The 14,926-nt window shown below is 39.4% G+C and overlaps 1 protein-coding gene across 2 annotated transcripts in view; it reads right to left on the bottom strand.

Moving 5' to 3' along the window:
• Positions 1-9,427: 9,427 nt before the first annotated feature.
• The window catches only part of LOC124164543 (protein cueball), a 55,701-nt gene continuing 50,202 nt past the window's right edge, over positions 9,428-14,926 (bottom strand). Inside the window, exon 6 of one of the 2 annotated variants that reach the window (XM_046541909.1) lies at positions 9,428-13,692. In XM_046541909.1, the coding sequence (XP_046397865.1) occupies positions 13,543-13,692 (150 nt within the window). In that variant the 3' untranslated portion in view covers positions 9,428-13,542. The remainder of the gene's footprint in view (positions 13,693-14,926) is intronic. The other variant, XR_006866059.1, reaches the window with a different exon arrangement.

The following is a 14,926-nucleotide window of genomic DNA, read 5'->3' on the forward strand; positions in this document are numbered from 1 at the left end:
AATAGTGTAATGATAAATAATAAGTCCCTCAGAAAGCCGCTCACTCATTTTGAACCATTTATCTTAAAATTCCGCGATTTATTAATCTCGCACCTATCGCTTATCCTGGTGGGTATACCATACCCCCACAGCCCCCGTATTAATTGCACCTAAACCCCCCCCCCCAGCCTTAATTCCTAGCTGCGCCCCTGTATGGGAGTAGGAATGATATGAGCTGTAGGCAGTGCTGTAGTTGGGCCGGTACGGCGTACCCCCTAAAGACCGTATCACACTATATAGCGACTGCGACCGCCGCTGCGACCGCGATTTCGGCTGCGGCCCATCACTAGGGGCACCGAATTTTCGCGAACCGCGAAACGCGAATTATAACGCGAAATTTCCAAGGCTGTGCGAAATTCACTTGGTTCCGCGAAATTTCGCGTTTAAGCACTTTTTCTGCGATTTTGGCGCGATATTTTCTACCATTACCGATAAAAAATACCCCGTCACTTCAAGGTCTATTTAAAAACCGGTATCAAGAAGGGATCGCATAAAGTCGGTGCTTTGCAACCGGCTCGGGACACTGGCGAGGATTTGAATTTGGCGCCCAAAGCCGAAATTGTCTGCAGCGTATTCATGGCCAAAAAGTGAAAAAAATGCATATATAACCTTCCAATTACATGGCGTCCATTTTTTTTCTTTTGAGAGTTACTTGCTAACTCGCGCATTTAAGGTTCGTCAGTTTGTCGCTCTCGCCAACATTGTAACATTCTGTAGCCGCGGCCATGGAAGAAGGAGGGGGATATTATCTCCTCCTTCTTCCATGGCCGCGACCACGTAGTCCGCTTTCAAACAAAGCTGACTTTTCGTCTGCCACCATCCACAGCACGGTGACGTTCTCTCAATTGACTATAGGTCTCTATGGATGTCTGCAAACGAGTCGAATCTCGCCGTTGACGGCACGGCGCCCATTTCAATCCGGCACGGCGCCCATTTCAATCCGGCCCGGCGATGCGCCGTGCGGTCCGTTGAACGCAATATAGACTACGCTACATTGAGGCCGCTTTCTGACGAAACTACCTGACGAGACGACTCTCTGCATAGCCGTGTGCCGTGGACGGCGCCCGCGGATAATCGTTTCGTCTGAGAGTGGTGATAAGATTGATTCATTTATATATACAGTAATTCTTCGACATACAGGCAAAATGCGTTTCGAGAGCCTATTCGTAATTTAATAAACCTATGCAATGCGTGAAAAAGGGTAGTTATCCTGCAGAATGCAACACCGCATTACATTTTGCGTTAATTCATGGCCGCTCAGTTTATCCATACTTTGGCCTATCCTTGTATATTCGAGGGTCATCGAAATCCGATTGACGATTTTGAAATTTCAAAAAAAAATGTTTTTTTGGGACAGCCTAGGGGGGCAGCTGCCCCCTCCTAGAAGCAAAAATCGGAAAATCTCTAAGCAAAATCAGTACTGAATTGAAACGAAAGCATTCAACAAAATTTCTTTGAAGTCACGAAAAATGATATGTATTAGTATAAGATATGTAACTAAAATAAAACTATTTTTTCAAGGAAACAACCTCATAAACTAATGTCACAACTAGGGTTTGCCAACCCCTAGACCATGGTTTGACCTCCCTAGTTATGATACACAAAATATTCAAAAATTTTGACCCACCTGTGGAATGTCCCCCCCACCCCCCCAGCATTTGACTTACGAGCCACCACTGCAATAAAGCCCTCTATAGCATTCAGTCACTTTTTCTAATCAGTGAGGTTGAGAATATGCTATGTAGCAGTACACTCCCATGCTGAGCGAGAGCTCCAAGAGCTCAGTAAGCACTGCTCACTCCTCCTGAAAAGTAGCATAACTATGTAGGGAGGGGATGAGTGGATAGATGCCCCCAAGGCCTTGAGAAATAAAAAATATATAGTCAAGCTTTGATGTATAATAACTGCATCTGCTTAAAGTTAAATTTTAAGTGCCAAAAATAATGTGAAATGTGTTTCCAGGCATGTCATTTTTCAAAAATTTTCTGGTTCCTTGGTGTGGGGTCGCCACCTCAGGCCAACCCCCCCAAAGTATGTTCCTAGTCATGCCACTGCTCCTGAATGTAGCCATTCATATATATATTAAGGGGCGTCCATGAATTAGATGAGGTAATTTTGGTGATTTTTGGACAGATATTGTGATATTTCGCTTGACCACCCTCCATCTAATCCCCCAAGAGATTGTTCAAAATGCATATTTTCAGTATAAATACATGAATCTAGACTTGATTGTGCTGGATTTATTAACCTTTAGAGACGGTGGAGTTCTCTCCTTAGCATGACTGCTGGCTGTGCCCCAAGAGACTCTCCTGTCCCCTCTGTAAGAAGCATTCTGCATGACATTCGTTAAGAAGGGTCTCACGGATAATCACACACTGTCAGCACCAACCTTTTTTGATGCTTCCCAGCGGGGATTCCACATTATCTCGGACACCGAGGGTAGTTGGGCTCCCTCCTTTCCGGGTTCATAACACTACCAGCTGCTTTGGTTCATGGTCAACTAATGTTTTGTGGGTAAACTTTTCTTGGGATTCCCACCGGGTTAATGTTTTAATATCGACCAACGTTTCAAGTACCGTCTCGGCACTCATCTTCAGGGCTGAATATTGATTTATTTAATGTTTGGTTGCTAAGTCCTATTGCTGTAATTAATTTAGTTAAATAAAAAAAATATATTTTAAAAAAATAATAATAAAATAAAATACGATGTCAATTCTTTTATCACACCTATAATAAACAGTCTAATTTCCTTATGTGGCCTATTTATATAAATGAAGTTCTATAACTGTAATTTCGAAAAAATATTGTCAACTGCATCAAGATTGGCCATCTCTGTGACTGTAGGTGGCGTTAATTTTAGATTTTTGCATTCGCGAATTTTCCCTCACTTCTAGAATCCTCTGCAAAACGGGTTTCCAAGTATTACTGATGGAATACCAAGAGTCTCTGTTAAAGTTGTTTTTATCCAACTTAATTTCAATAGCTTCCTTTGTGAGGCGATCCCAAAAACCTTTAGCATGGCAAATTAATTTTGCTTCTTCAAATTTAAAGATGTGGTCCTGGCTCACACAATGTTCGGCAATGGCAGATTTCTCCAGTTGTCCGAGTCTTAAGTGCCGCTTATGCTCTTTGAGCCTATAGTCTCAATGGTGCGACAAATTTCTCCAATGTAAGCTCCTCCACACTCACACGGGACACAGTAGACGCCAGGAGTCTTGAGACCAACTTCTTCCTTCACTTTAACCAGCTGCTCCCTTAATTTCACCAGGCACGTGGATGGTTTCAATATTGTGTCTCCTAAGTATCCTAGATATTTTACCTGAAATTGTGGAGACGTACGGCAGGCAAGCTTTGGCTACCGGTTTTTTTTTCCACCTTCTTTCTGGATATCCCATGGTTGGAAAGTCCTCTTGAGTGCCATGGAAATCTGGTGCCCACTGTGCCCATTAACCCGGTGGGAATCCCGAGAAAAGTTTACCGACATTATTCGCCAGGAAAGCATTAAATCATATTTAACTAATGCTTTGTTTATATGAATTAGATTTGTGGATAATTGTTGCTTGCACATAAGTTGTAGAATTCAAATTAAATTCCTCATTATGTTCTGAGAATTGACAAATTTCGAACTAAGCTCTATCTTCAATATTGACAGATTCAATGCATCAACAATTTCCATGTTGATGTTTACACTGAAAATTAGATACTAGGTAATATTAATGGTAAAATTTCATTTAAAAATTGTAAACGCTGCTCAAAGGACAAAGAATTCGATTCTTAGTTTATATTTTTTGAGGAAGGAACAAATATTTATTTCGAAAACTGACTGAATGGACAATTGTACGACCGTGGCCCCTTACCACAAAGAGGGGTAATGTAAGACGAGAGGTCCGGGTACCTGTTCCTGGATTTTGAGGGTACGGCCTAAGTCCTGCTTTGTTGGGTCCCGAAGCTAAGACTTGGCAAACCTGCGACAGTCATAAAAGGGGGGGAGCAAGGAAATGTATATTTTCGGCATTCATTTGCCTGCATAGGAAAATCTATGATGAAAATTTCAAGAAACGTCCTGTCACATATTTTCGTAGTGAAAGGTTTAACATAGCAATTTGTTTAATTATTTTTATTTAAGATTAGTTAAGACTAGTATTTAACCCTTTAACTGCACAAATAAGCAGAAATGGGCTACTGAGGGTTCCTGGTGGCTACTCAAGGGCAATAAAAATTGTGGCGTTGCGTCTTTAAATCTTCGAGATTGTGAACGTAAGCCCCAGACACAGGGAACTCCGATCGTCTGTCACTTGCTGGTTGAGGGAAAGACTCCACAAATAAGAATAATCAGCACTCAAAGAAACAATTGTCACAAAATTACGAGTCATTTTCAATCAATATCTATTAGAAGTAGAAATATTCAAAATCAGAATTATTACAGAAAACAACCATGTTAACTAATGATCTCATAGGAAAAATTACCAAAAACTAAGTAAAAGCTGTATGATTTTGCAGAAATCACCCATCTCAGCCGAGCCATCTATCCACTGCCAGCGCCAAAGCAAGAGAGAGCTTGCCGACCTCCGATACGTGTCAGGGTGGAGGGGAGGGAATTTGCAAAGTAGTGGAGGGGAAATAGGGCGATGTTCAAGTTAGCTGCATCGGTGTGAATCTGCTGGTAGGCACCCCTGTTGACTGGCACCACTGCAAAACGTCCGTCATCCAAGCCGGGGTTGGGGTAGAACCGCGTACTGCCGGGTTTTCTCTCCTCTTTGATAATAATAATAAGGGGCCCCTTAATAATAATAATAATAATTGAGAGGGGCTCAATAATAATAACGAGCCCCTCTCAATGCCTCACGTAATTAATGGATGCCCCCCTTAACTCTCTGATCAAAATTGAACTTAGGCTGTTGAGAAATCTTTTTAGTAAAGAAGGAGTTTTTATTATTATTATATGGGTGGTTTTTTTTAACCCTTTAGCTGCGGGAGCGTCAAAATTTTGCTGCCACTGTGTGCGGGACATGAACCGGGAAGATATTTTTCCGTCGACCCCGGGCGTGTGTCTAGCAGGTAGTGGACCCTCATAATCCGGGACTACCCACCCTACCCCGTGACGACAGACCATGAATACAATTGAGCCCTTTCTAAGAATCATAATTGGAATTAAAATATTTGACCGTTACTTTTTCTAAATTGAATGTAAATGAATTTTTTTCCTCAAATTTGTCCAGCATGATATTTTTATGAGCGATTTGATATCAAACAGTAAAAAAATCCATTGATTTTTAACCATATTCCTCAACATTTCAACCATGCTTCAGCCGATTTGAACTTTGGGGAGCATTTGGAACGTATATTTGGATGCGATAGGTAAAGATAATGGATAATAAAGGATATAATAGGCATTCTCATGAAGGTGGTCCGATATTACACCAGATGAGGAGCTGTCGAACTGGAAAATCTGACGAGTAAAATCATCAGTTCTGGACCAAGAAGATGATGCGGATTCAATGTCTTCAGCCAAATCGAATGGACCACCATCGCCGGAATCATTTGCATCATCCTCATCCGTCTCAGTATCCCTGGTAGACACAGACACATCGGAAAAATTTCCGTCCTCACTCTTACAATCAGAGTCGAATAAAATATTGAGAACTTCATCCACGAGAGAAACCTTTCTCCTTTTTGGCCGAGATGGCAAATTTTCACTATCCATAGTGAAAATAAATGAAGAGATTCACAAAATGTAGTCACTCGAGTAGGTACTTGATTAGGAGCAAACGTACACCACCGAAACTCTGGAAAAACTGAGCAAAGATCAATAGAGCATGTGGAAAAGACGGGATATTCGAAGGGAAACCCATTCGGTGGGAAATCCAGAACGAGATTATAATACTCAAAGGAAAGAAATGTCCTTGGTAATTACGCAGGTGCGACAGACCCACCACCGAAAGTATAAGAAAGAATAACCAATGCTTTCAAATAAGTTTCCCCGGCTAATGGACAATGACAAGATTAAAAAATTCCTAGGAAATGTAAGGATTCATTGGAATTTGGTTTCTTCGTGAATGTGCCGCGGAGAGCAGAGAGACCTCTCTCTCTGGGAGAAGGGGTAATCTGGGTAGCGCTCCCCGTGGTGAGGGTGCCCAGTCCTCGAAAGACGCCTTTGTGCTCTCTGCCACTAGGTTGGGTCGAGTTCAAGCAACCGCGGAAAGGATGGCAATAAAATCCTAAGGGAAGTCTGCCAGTGGTAAGAAAATCTGGTCAAACGTAGAAAAACGTTTTTCCCGCACTCACCATGCAGAACGTTTAAAAACGTTCCCGCAGCCTAAGGGTTAAAAGGTTCAAAAAATTTTCATCACCACCTTGTTTTATTCATCATTTTTTTCCTTTCATTTTTTCCATTTTCATTTATAATAAAAAATAAAAATTGTGGCTAAAATAAATAAATGTAAAGAAGGAGTACCAATGAACTTCCCTGAACATAATAGTGAACCTTCGTGTAGCATTTTTGGCTTATTTGTATTAACCCTCTAAGTGCCATGTGCTGATATACAAATAGACTTTTGCTTCTCTGCTGAAAAGTAGCAAGAGCCGAAATATTGACTTGGAGTTAGTTCATAGTTCAAATTAATAAATATGCAGAAACTTAACTATTGAATAAAAATCAGGGTATTATACAGTGAAAATTTAATCTAGTAAGTGAAAAAAGTATGTTTATATTCTAGATATTGACGTGGCAGAAATTTTTCTCAAAGATGTTACACTTAATTCAAAAAGTTTTGGCATTTCTTGCCAGTGCCAATCTAAGTAGGTGGCACTAAGAGGGTTAATTGATGCGAGGGCACACTTTGACATTTGCTATGCATTTCAGGCCTAGCATTATTGAATTTCAACTACATAACCAGTTTGCGAGTATATTTGATGAAAGGCAAGTAAGCTATGAATGTAGGAATCCAAGGGAGTAGTTCTACAGTCAAACAAGTCATCATTTCAATGCACCATCTCCTAGATTATGTTGATATTGGAAACCCTTACCGGCTACCTTAAGAAATACAGAAATGTAAAGGCAGAATTTAAATTGGTGAAGTTACATTTAGAGTTAAAAATGTTATAGTTGAAGGGGATGTAGTGAGCCTTTTCTGTTTTTGTTGCTAAAAGTTATTTAATCAAAAGGTAGTTAATTCTTACTGTTGGTTGTAACTATTGAATAAATAGCTAGAGGTAAATTTTTCTTGCTGATTTGTTTCTTAGGCTAACTTATATTTCCATTTTTTCCTATCACTTGATTACCAATTGAAATTCAGTTTAATGATTATAATGAGTCCAAACACTCAGATCTGAAATCATAATTCATTTGAAGGATTTGGTAGATGGAAGGGGTATGTAATGGGACAAAAATATGGTCCTCACTCTATGATTCTCTCATAAGATTAAAATAGGAAAATGTGAAAGTTATCTCTCATCTTTGATGAAATGGTGATGTGATTAGAATTACGATTCTTTCACTCATTCAGGGATAACCTATCATTAGGGTAGGGAATCACCAACAGGAGTAAAAACAATATAACGAATCACACGAGCCATATGCAAGGCTAGGAAGCCGAGCAGCCAACTTAACTGCAAACATGTTTCGGCTGCTGTCTTTACTCATGAATATCTCAAAGTTAGGAGAAGGTTCAAGATATTTTATTCCTTCAATTCTATTCCAATCAGCAATAAAAAAACTGGTGAACACGACCATTGCCATGTACTATGTTTTCTGTTTGTTCCATAAAAAGGGGTTCAATTCGTAAAAAAAAGGCAACTTGTTCATTTAAGAAGACGAATTTAAGACAATTAGGATTCTCGGTGATAGAAAAATGTATTTAAAACAGGTCACATCAAAGCTATAAGTCTGTGGAATGAACAACATTTTCATTGGAAATTCGAAAATGTTTCATAGCCAACCACCATGTTCATCAATTCCTTTGTCTCTTTCAAACCTCAGAAGCAATGCAACACGCCCTATAACAATACAGAAAGGTTTGAGCTTTATTTGAACTAAGATGAGAGGCACTATATACAAAGCGCCCTTAACCCTTTTAGTGCCAGGGGGCCGATCCATTGGCCCGGGTAGTATGTATATGCGAAGAGTGCAAAGGGCCGATCTATCGGCCGGGCTTATTTTGCACTGATGCCTTTTATTTTTTGAGCTTCGTATAGATTTTGTCTCTATTTTTTTTACCTATCATGCTTTAACATACCCGTAAGTATTGAGAGTCAACAAAAAAAAAATTGTTTCATAAAATGCATATTAGGCTTTATATAATTTTGCTAGAGCAAACCTACAAATTCAGCAACAAAAGGCCAGGCATTCTTCAGCAAACCAGGAAAAATGGGCTGGCACTAAAAGGGTTAAGAAAGGCATGCGTTAGATCAGGAGTGGGCTACTTGTAGTCTGTAAGTCTGCTAAGTTACAAACATTTTACACAACTGAATATGATGTTGTGTGTTCAGTGTACATATTTATTTCTGTACTTTAATAAAGTAACCACATTTCAGTAAAAATATTTCTGAAATAAATTCAAAAAATTGTTTTAAAAATATGTATTTGCACACTGGCGTAACTACAGTCCAGCCGGCGAGAGTTGTCCGATGGAAGTTCAAAAAGTGGGGAGGAGAACCCTGCACCAGCACGGTATGCAGCCAATCGCTGTCCCCCAAACGCACCTCACACCCTCGCCTATTCATACAACGTTGTCACATGCACATGGAGCACTGAAACAAGCCTGAGCAACAAAAACAAGCCCTTTCTTCGAATCACCTAAACAAAAGATTCTTCCTTTGGGTCCTTCACGCTCGTCGTCCCTTCCGACTCCTTTCTTCACGGAACCCTTTCATTTACATGTGGCATGGATGTTTCCCTTTCTCACCTGACAACCTTGCCCCCTACCCCAATCTAGACCCTTCTAAAAGTTATCGGACAACTCTCGGCCACCGGACTGTAGGAATATGCTTTGGGGGGGAACGGGATGGCCTGAGGTGGCGACCCCCCCCCCCCCACCCGCAGGCTACGGGGGGACGGGGAAAATGTTTGAAAAATGGCATGCCCGAAATACATTTTACATCATTTTGTCGCTTAAAATTTAATTTAAAGCAGATGCAGTTATTATAAGTCAAAACTGGACAATATCTTTAAATATCTTTTTTGTTTCTCTGAGGCTTTGGGGGGGATCTATCCCCCTCATCCCCCCCACCATTGTTATGCCACTGCATTTGCAACCCACGGATTTGCCAGTGCATAAATGCTCAGGAAAAGGTTTCCGACCACCACATTGGATCAATGACATGGTGAACTCCATTTACGCAATAAGAGCTCCACATGAATGGGAGAATGTGGGAATGAGCACACACACAATTTAATTTTTCTTTTTTTTATTGGAATATTTCTCATAGAACATAACACCTTTTCAACTAGAGACAAATCATAACATAAAAGAAAAAAATTGTGGCTATTTCACCTGCTGCCATGTGGTAAATATTACCACATTTATAACAGCGGGTTTCACATGCACATTACTACACTTTAACAAGGTGCATTTCAGCCGAAGTGTTCAAGTGTAGTAATAGTAATATTTTCTAGCAACCTTCACTGCAGAAAACTGGGTATACATCAAGTAGAACACTACAGGTACTTTCAACAGATAAAACAATGAAGGAAACAAAGTTGCCACTAATAAATACATTTTATAAAATGTCACTCATTGAATTGTTTAGCCAAAGCATTCAAACCTTTAAAATGGTTGGCATTTGGCATATAAAACTGTACACTAAAATTCTTACTATGGATTTCCATTACCATCTTCAACTCACAGTAAACACTGCTGAGGAGGATAGCGATAGCATTGGAGGAAGTTAGGGGATTTTTGACGACGGGCAAGAAATTGGAGGACAAGCATGCTGATGTCACATATGCTATGCACCACATTTGTCCGAATACGAACCAGGATTTCATGCCACCCAACCTTAAATAATTCAGTCCCAACTGACTTGCGTAAATACACATTGTAAGCAAGCAATTTTTATGTACCATGTATTGTAACTTGAAGATTTCTATTTCCTTAACCAAATATCATCATTTCATTTGTTTAAACCATGATGATTTGGGAAACATATGATGCAGTTTCATGATTATTCCAGAGTCAAATCAATGCTAATCACTGATTATTTATTATTAATTATAACTGAAGAATTAATTAAAATCTTTATTTAAAGAAATGCAAATAGGCCACATTATAAAGAAAATCCTTCACCCGACACAAAGCCTACCAGTGTATAAATAAAATTTTTAAATAATTTTTTCCTGCAATTTAAATAATTTTTATACAGAATAATGTGAATTTCCTCTAATGTTTGCTCTTTACCTGGGTAGTCATATCAGAGCCCAGAGGAATTCTTCACACCTTACTACCAAAACTTAGGCCTCTAATTCCCTCAATTGTGAATGTTGGAATAAAAGACAGAAGGATCCCATTAGATAATTATTGGCACAAAGAACCAATCGGTCTTGAACGACTGCTAGGGAAGGGATGGCAGTCCCATGGCTACCATTTGAGCATAACATTATGAGATTATGTGTAAAGTTTGACTCCAGCACTATTAATCCATAATGCACAGCCATTTCCTGGGACTCCAAGCATTAAAAATACCTAAACTGAATATAAAAGCAATTTCCTCACGTGACATGAAAAGGTAGCTCACATGGGTACTCGGACAAAAAGTGGTAGTTCATAGCAACCAGCCATTTCTATAAGGAACTAGACATGGGTACAGCAGATAAAAGGTTCCCTTATTACTCTATTAACACATGGATAATAAGAAAAAACAGCTCTCTCACCATAAATCCACTATCCCTCCTTAGGATGAGTGTGTGGAAGACAGCTGCTTTTTTTGCATACATATTTATATCTTTCACTCTCCTGTCTTTTTCAATAAATCATCAACTTACAAAAATAACAACTTTCTTCATTCAGCCTCACGATCAGTCAACTGGGAATAGGTAGCTTTTCTCGACATGCACAAGTTTTAAACAACTGAAATGAGCACGCCAGCATGAAGGCTTAAAAAAATGTTAAAATGACGAAATAAGAACTTTTGATGCCTAGATGTACAGCAATAAATATCCTGCTGCAATATGTCCTTGCTTTAAGTCTCAAGAGGAACGAACCAAACCAAATTCAATCCATTTATAAAAAAAGAATGAGAGGCTATAACCAATAATTTTGATCTCAGTACAAAAATGTGTAACATGTAGTTGTAATGAAGGTGTTTACATGTAGTATACTACATGGCAAAGCCTGAATATCATAGCAAAACTACTTCAAAATAGAGAAAGTACTAATAATCAAGAAATGAAAGAAAGTTATGCAAGAAATGTATATAGTTAAATACCTGAAAGGTGCAAACCTTTTGGGAAAGGCTTACAATTGGTGTTTTCAACATTTTGGTGGATAAAGAAAATTATATTCATTAAAAGAAACTGATTTTTTTTAATTCAGGAAAAGACAAAGAAAAGCTAATTCCCTGATTAGTTAAAAGTTAAACTTATTATGGATTGAGTGCAGCAGGTCATACTTAAAAGCTAAAGCATCAATTTCTCTACAATCTCAAGTGAAACAATAAAAATTCCTACTAGGTATTAAAAGAAATAATAATTGAAGCATGCTCTTCACTCATTTTCCTCTTTGTATCCTAAGGCATCTTTCTCAATTAAATCCTTTCTAAAAATTATCAATTATTATTAGTTCAGAACTATAACAGAAAATTGTTTTAGGACCTAGTCCAGATGATTGCAATTTACAAACATGTGCGATGCTGATGATTACTTTACACCAGAACATACTTTTTTAGGACTGATTGCACAGAACATGACCCCAATAGCATCACTGATTCTTCACAAAAACAAAAATTGATTGATTTAAAGACCTCCTAAGTTTGCAAGGATGCTTTCTGATTTTTACTCAATGAGCTTAACTTAAAACTATATGGCAATCGTATGTGCTAGGCACTGTTACGAGTCACAACAGCCATTTGTACCTTTGACGTGAATGGGAGTTTGCTCAAATGTTCATTTCCAATGGAATGAATACAGAGAAATAAATAGGCAGTGACAATTAATTGAAACAGTCAGACTTTGATCAAGGTCAATGGCAAATAACTGTAAAGCACCCAGACTGCCATTTAGCAGCATTCTTCATACAATGTTCTCAGTGATTAATGAAAACAATTATTTAAAAAAAATTGTTTAACAATGAGATCTATCACATGAAAATTCTTTAGGAGATGAGTGCTACATAAGAGTCACTCACTCCTAAAAGAAAGCTGCAATGTCTACCTAAGACAAAGACAGTAAAATTACATAAAATATTTGGGGGAGGGCAACTAATACTGCTTGGTCCAGTAAAATTACTAACACAAATCAATGCAATCATTTCAGATATATCTCTACACGTACCCTTGCAAAGTTTAATGCCATACAAACATTTTATCTGTGAAAGCATTAATGCCACCAGAACAATAACCACGATAACGGCGTGGATCACAGACGAAAGGTCAGCCGCCATACGGTGACCAGCACCTATAATGGAAGTCAAACCAATCAAGCTATCCTTTTCTTTTGCTCTTCACTCACTGACATTAGGCATTGAGTGATAGCTAGCTAAAGCTGCATTAAAACAATAGCACCTGTGTAGTCAAAATTTTCAAACGGCATAAAAAGCGAATGCCCACCAAAGAAATCATTTTCTTGGAGGAGTACATGTAAAAAGCATCAATTATCCCAGCACCCAAACGAGAGGGAAAATTAGGGGCTTTGGTCCTTCAGATCAAAAAAAATCTTTCTCCCCACAATGCTACACTCACAATGAAGCATTAACGTACAGAGAACAGAACACAAGATGGATACTGAGCACATTCAGTTCTCCAATTCCTGGGGGGAAGAAGGATGATGAGGTCCACTGGTGCCTTCAGGAACTGGGAAAATTTCGAAGTACACCCCTGCACAGCAAGGGTTCCTTCACTACTGCGATGGATGCTTATCGATCAAGATTGGCTGTACTGACAAGAGACAGACGATGCACCATCCAAAGGGACCCTACAAGCACCAACATTAGCTCGAGCATACATCACAGCACTTGAAACACGGTGCATTCAAAAAATAATATCAGGTAACGGAGGGATATTCCCCATTCCTCTCACCCTGACTAATTCTTGCATCCCTATCTGATTCCTCAGCATAAAAAGTACACCAAGGTACCAGTTTGCACCGGGGGGATCAGTTACATGGCGTCCCTTGATCACACTTAGTGGCACACCAATGGTTTGGAACTTACAGAGGAATGACATATCGCAGTCCTAAAAATGGTTTGCAGATAAAATATTATATCACTTGATCGAGCTTCCAGGCAGTCTTTCCCTCCATTAAGAATCACTTTGGTCACGCTGTCCACTTGCAGAGTTGTCCCTAAACCCATATCAGTACAGCTCATCCACCCCAGGACATGGACCACAACTGCTCTTCTGCACCTCCATGTTGCCCAGCAACACCTTCTTCTCCTCCTTTGTTGATGCCTTCTTCGAACTGCTTGACTTGCCTGGAGACCGGAGTTGTGGTTCGAAGCATGGCTACAGGGATATAAAGGAAAGATATTCTAGTGTTAAAAGTCACTCTATTGTCTCTCAGCTGAGCTTTTTTTAATATATAAACGAGAATCACTTTAACCTGATTACAAAAATTAACTTATTGGAAAGGCCCGAAGGCCCAACTGAAGTTTCTAGTGTTCAGTGGGTATTCTTTCAGGATGCCTTTGTGCAATGTCCATTTCAGAAGTATAAATACATGAGTTTGAAGCATTGAGCGAATCAACAGCTCATCCAACCACATCAGTCACATAAAAATGAAGTTTGTCTTATTCTGCACTGAATGCTGATAACAAAAACTTTTAGTTGGTTTTCTAAATGTATTTTTATAAACCGGGAAGAGAAAAAGCTTACATTTTTTGGCATATGTCATCATAGATTTTACATCCCTCTAAAACCGGAACTAATAATCACATTAGCTCGTGATCAATACCAATGGTAGATGAGTAGAATGCAGAATGAGACAAGCTTTATTTTGATGCTAATGACACTGTTATCAGACAATTTATTACTTTACTACAGAGCAACAAACTCGGGTATCTATAGAACTATTGTTTTGAAATGAACAGTAGGTTTGTCAATAGAGACAACAGTTTCACCAGCTTTGCTGCTGGTATCTTCAGGCCCATAGTAACCTGTGGTTTCCGCATCTGCTACTTTACTCTTTGGTATGGTATGGTATTTGGAGGAGGCAACCGACAGCTGAGGTCATTTGAGCTATGAAGGTAGGGGTGGATGGAAGGGTGGAGAGAAAACCGATGTTGGCATTAGCCTGCTCTTAACGAAAGGCGCCAAGGGGACCACGGCTTAGCGTCCAATCCAACGGACAGAGTGTTGCCCTTGAAATGTCCTCCACATCACATTCAAGCAGGGATCTCTGAAAATTTTCCGCCACCTCCAGGATTTGAACCTGAGCCCACCAGGTGGGAAGCCAACACTCTAGCCACCACACCAACCCGATCCCCTTTTTTACTGTTGTGTGGGGTCTACTTGGGTGGTGGTGATTGGTCATTGTTCAGTGGCAGCGCGGAATATATTTCCCAGGTATTGTGGAGTTTGTATGAACCAGAGTCCCCTGAATTGCCTTATAATAACTATGAAGTAGAGTCGTCGCAGCCACCATTGATTGACACTTTAATAATGGTGGACTGTAGAAGCTAAGGTATTGATATGTATTGAGTTCATTTTCAATTCTATAATAGAAAATTAAGGAAAATGG

Source organism: Ischnura elegans, chromosome 8, assembly GCF_921293095.1.
Source record: "Ischnura elegans chromosome 8, ioIscEleg1.1, whole genome shotgun sequence".
NCBI classification, from domain to species: domain Eukaryota; kingdom Metazoa; phylum Arthropoda; class Insecta; order Odonata; family Coenagrionidae; genus Ischnura; species Ischnura elegans.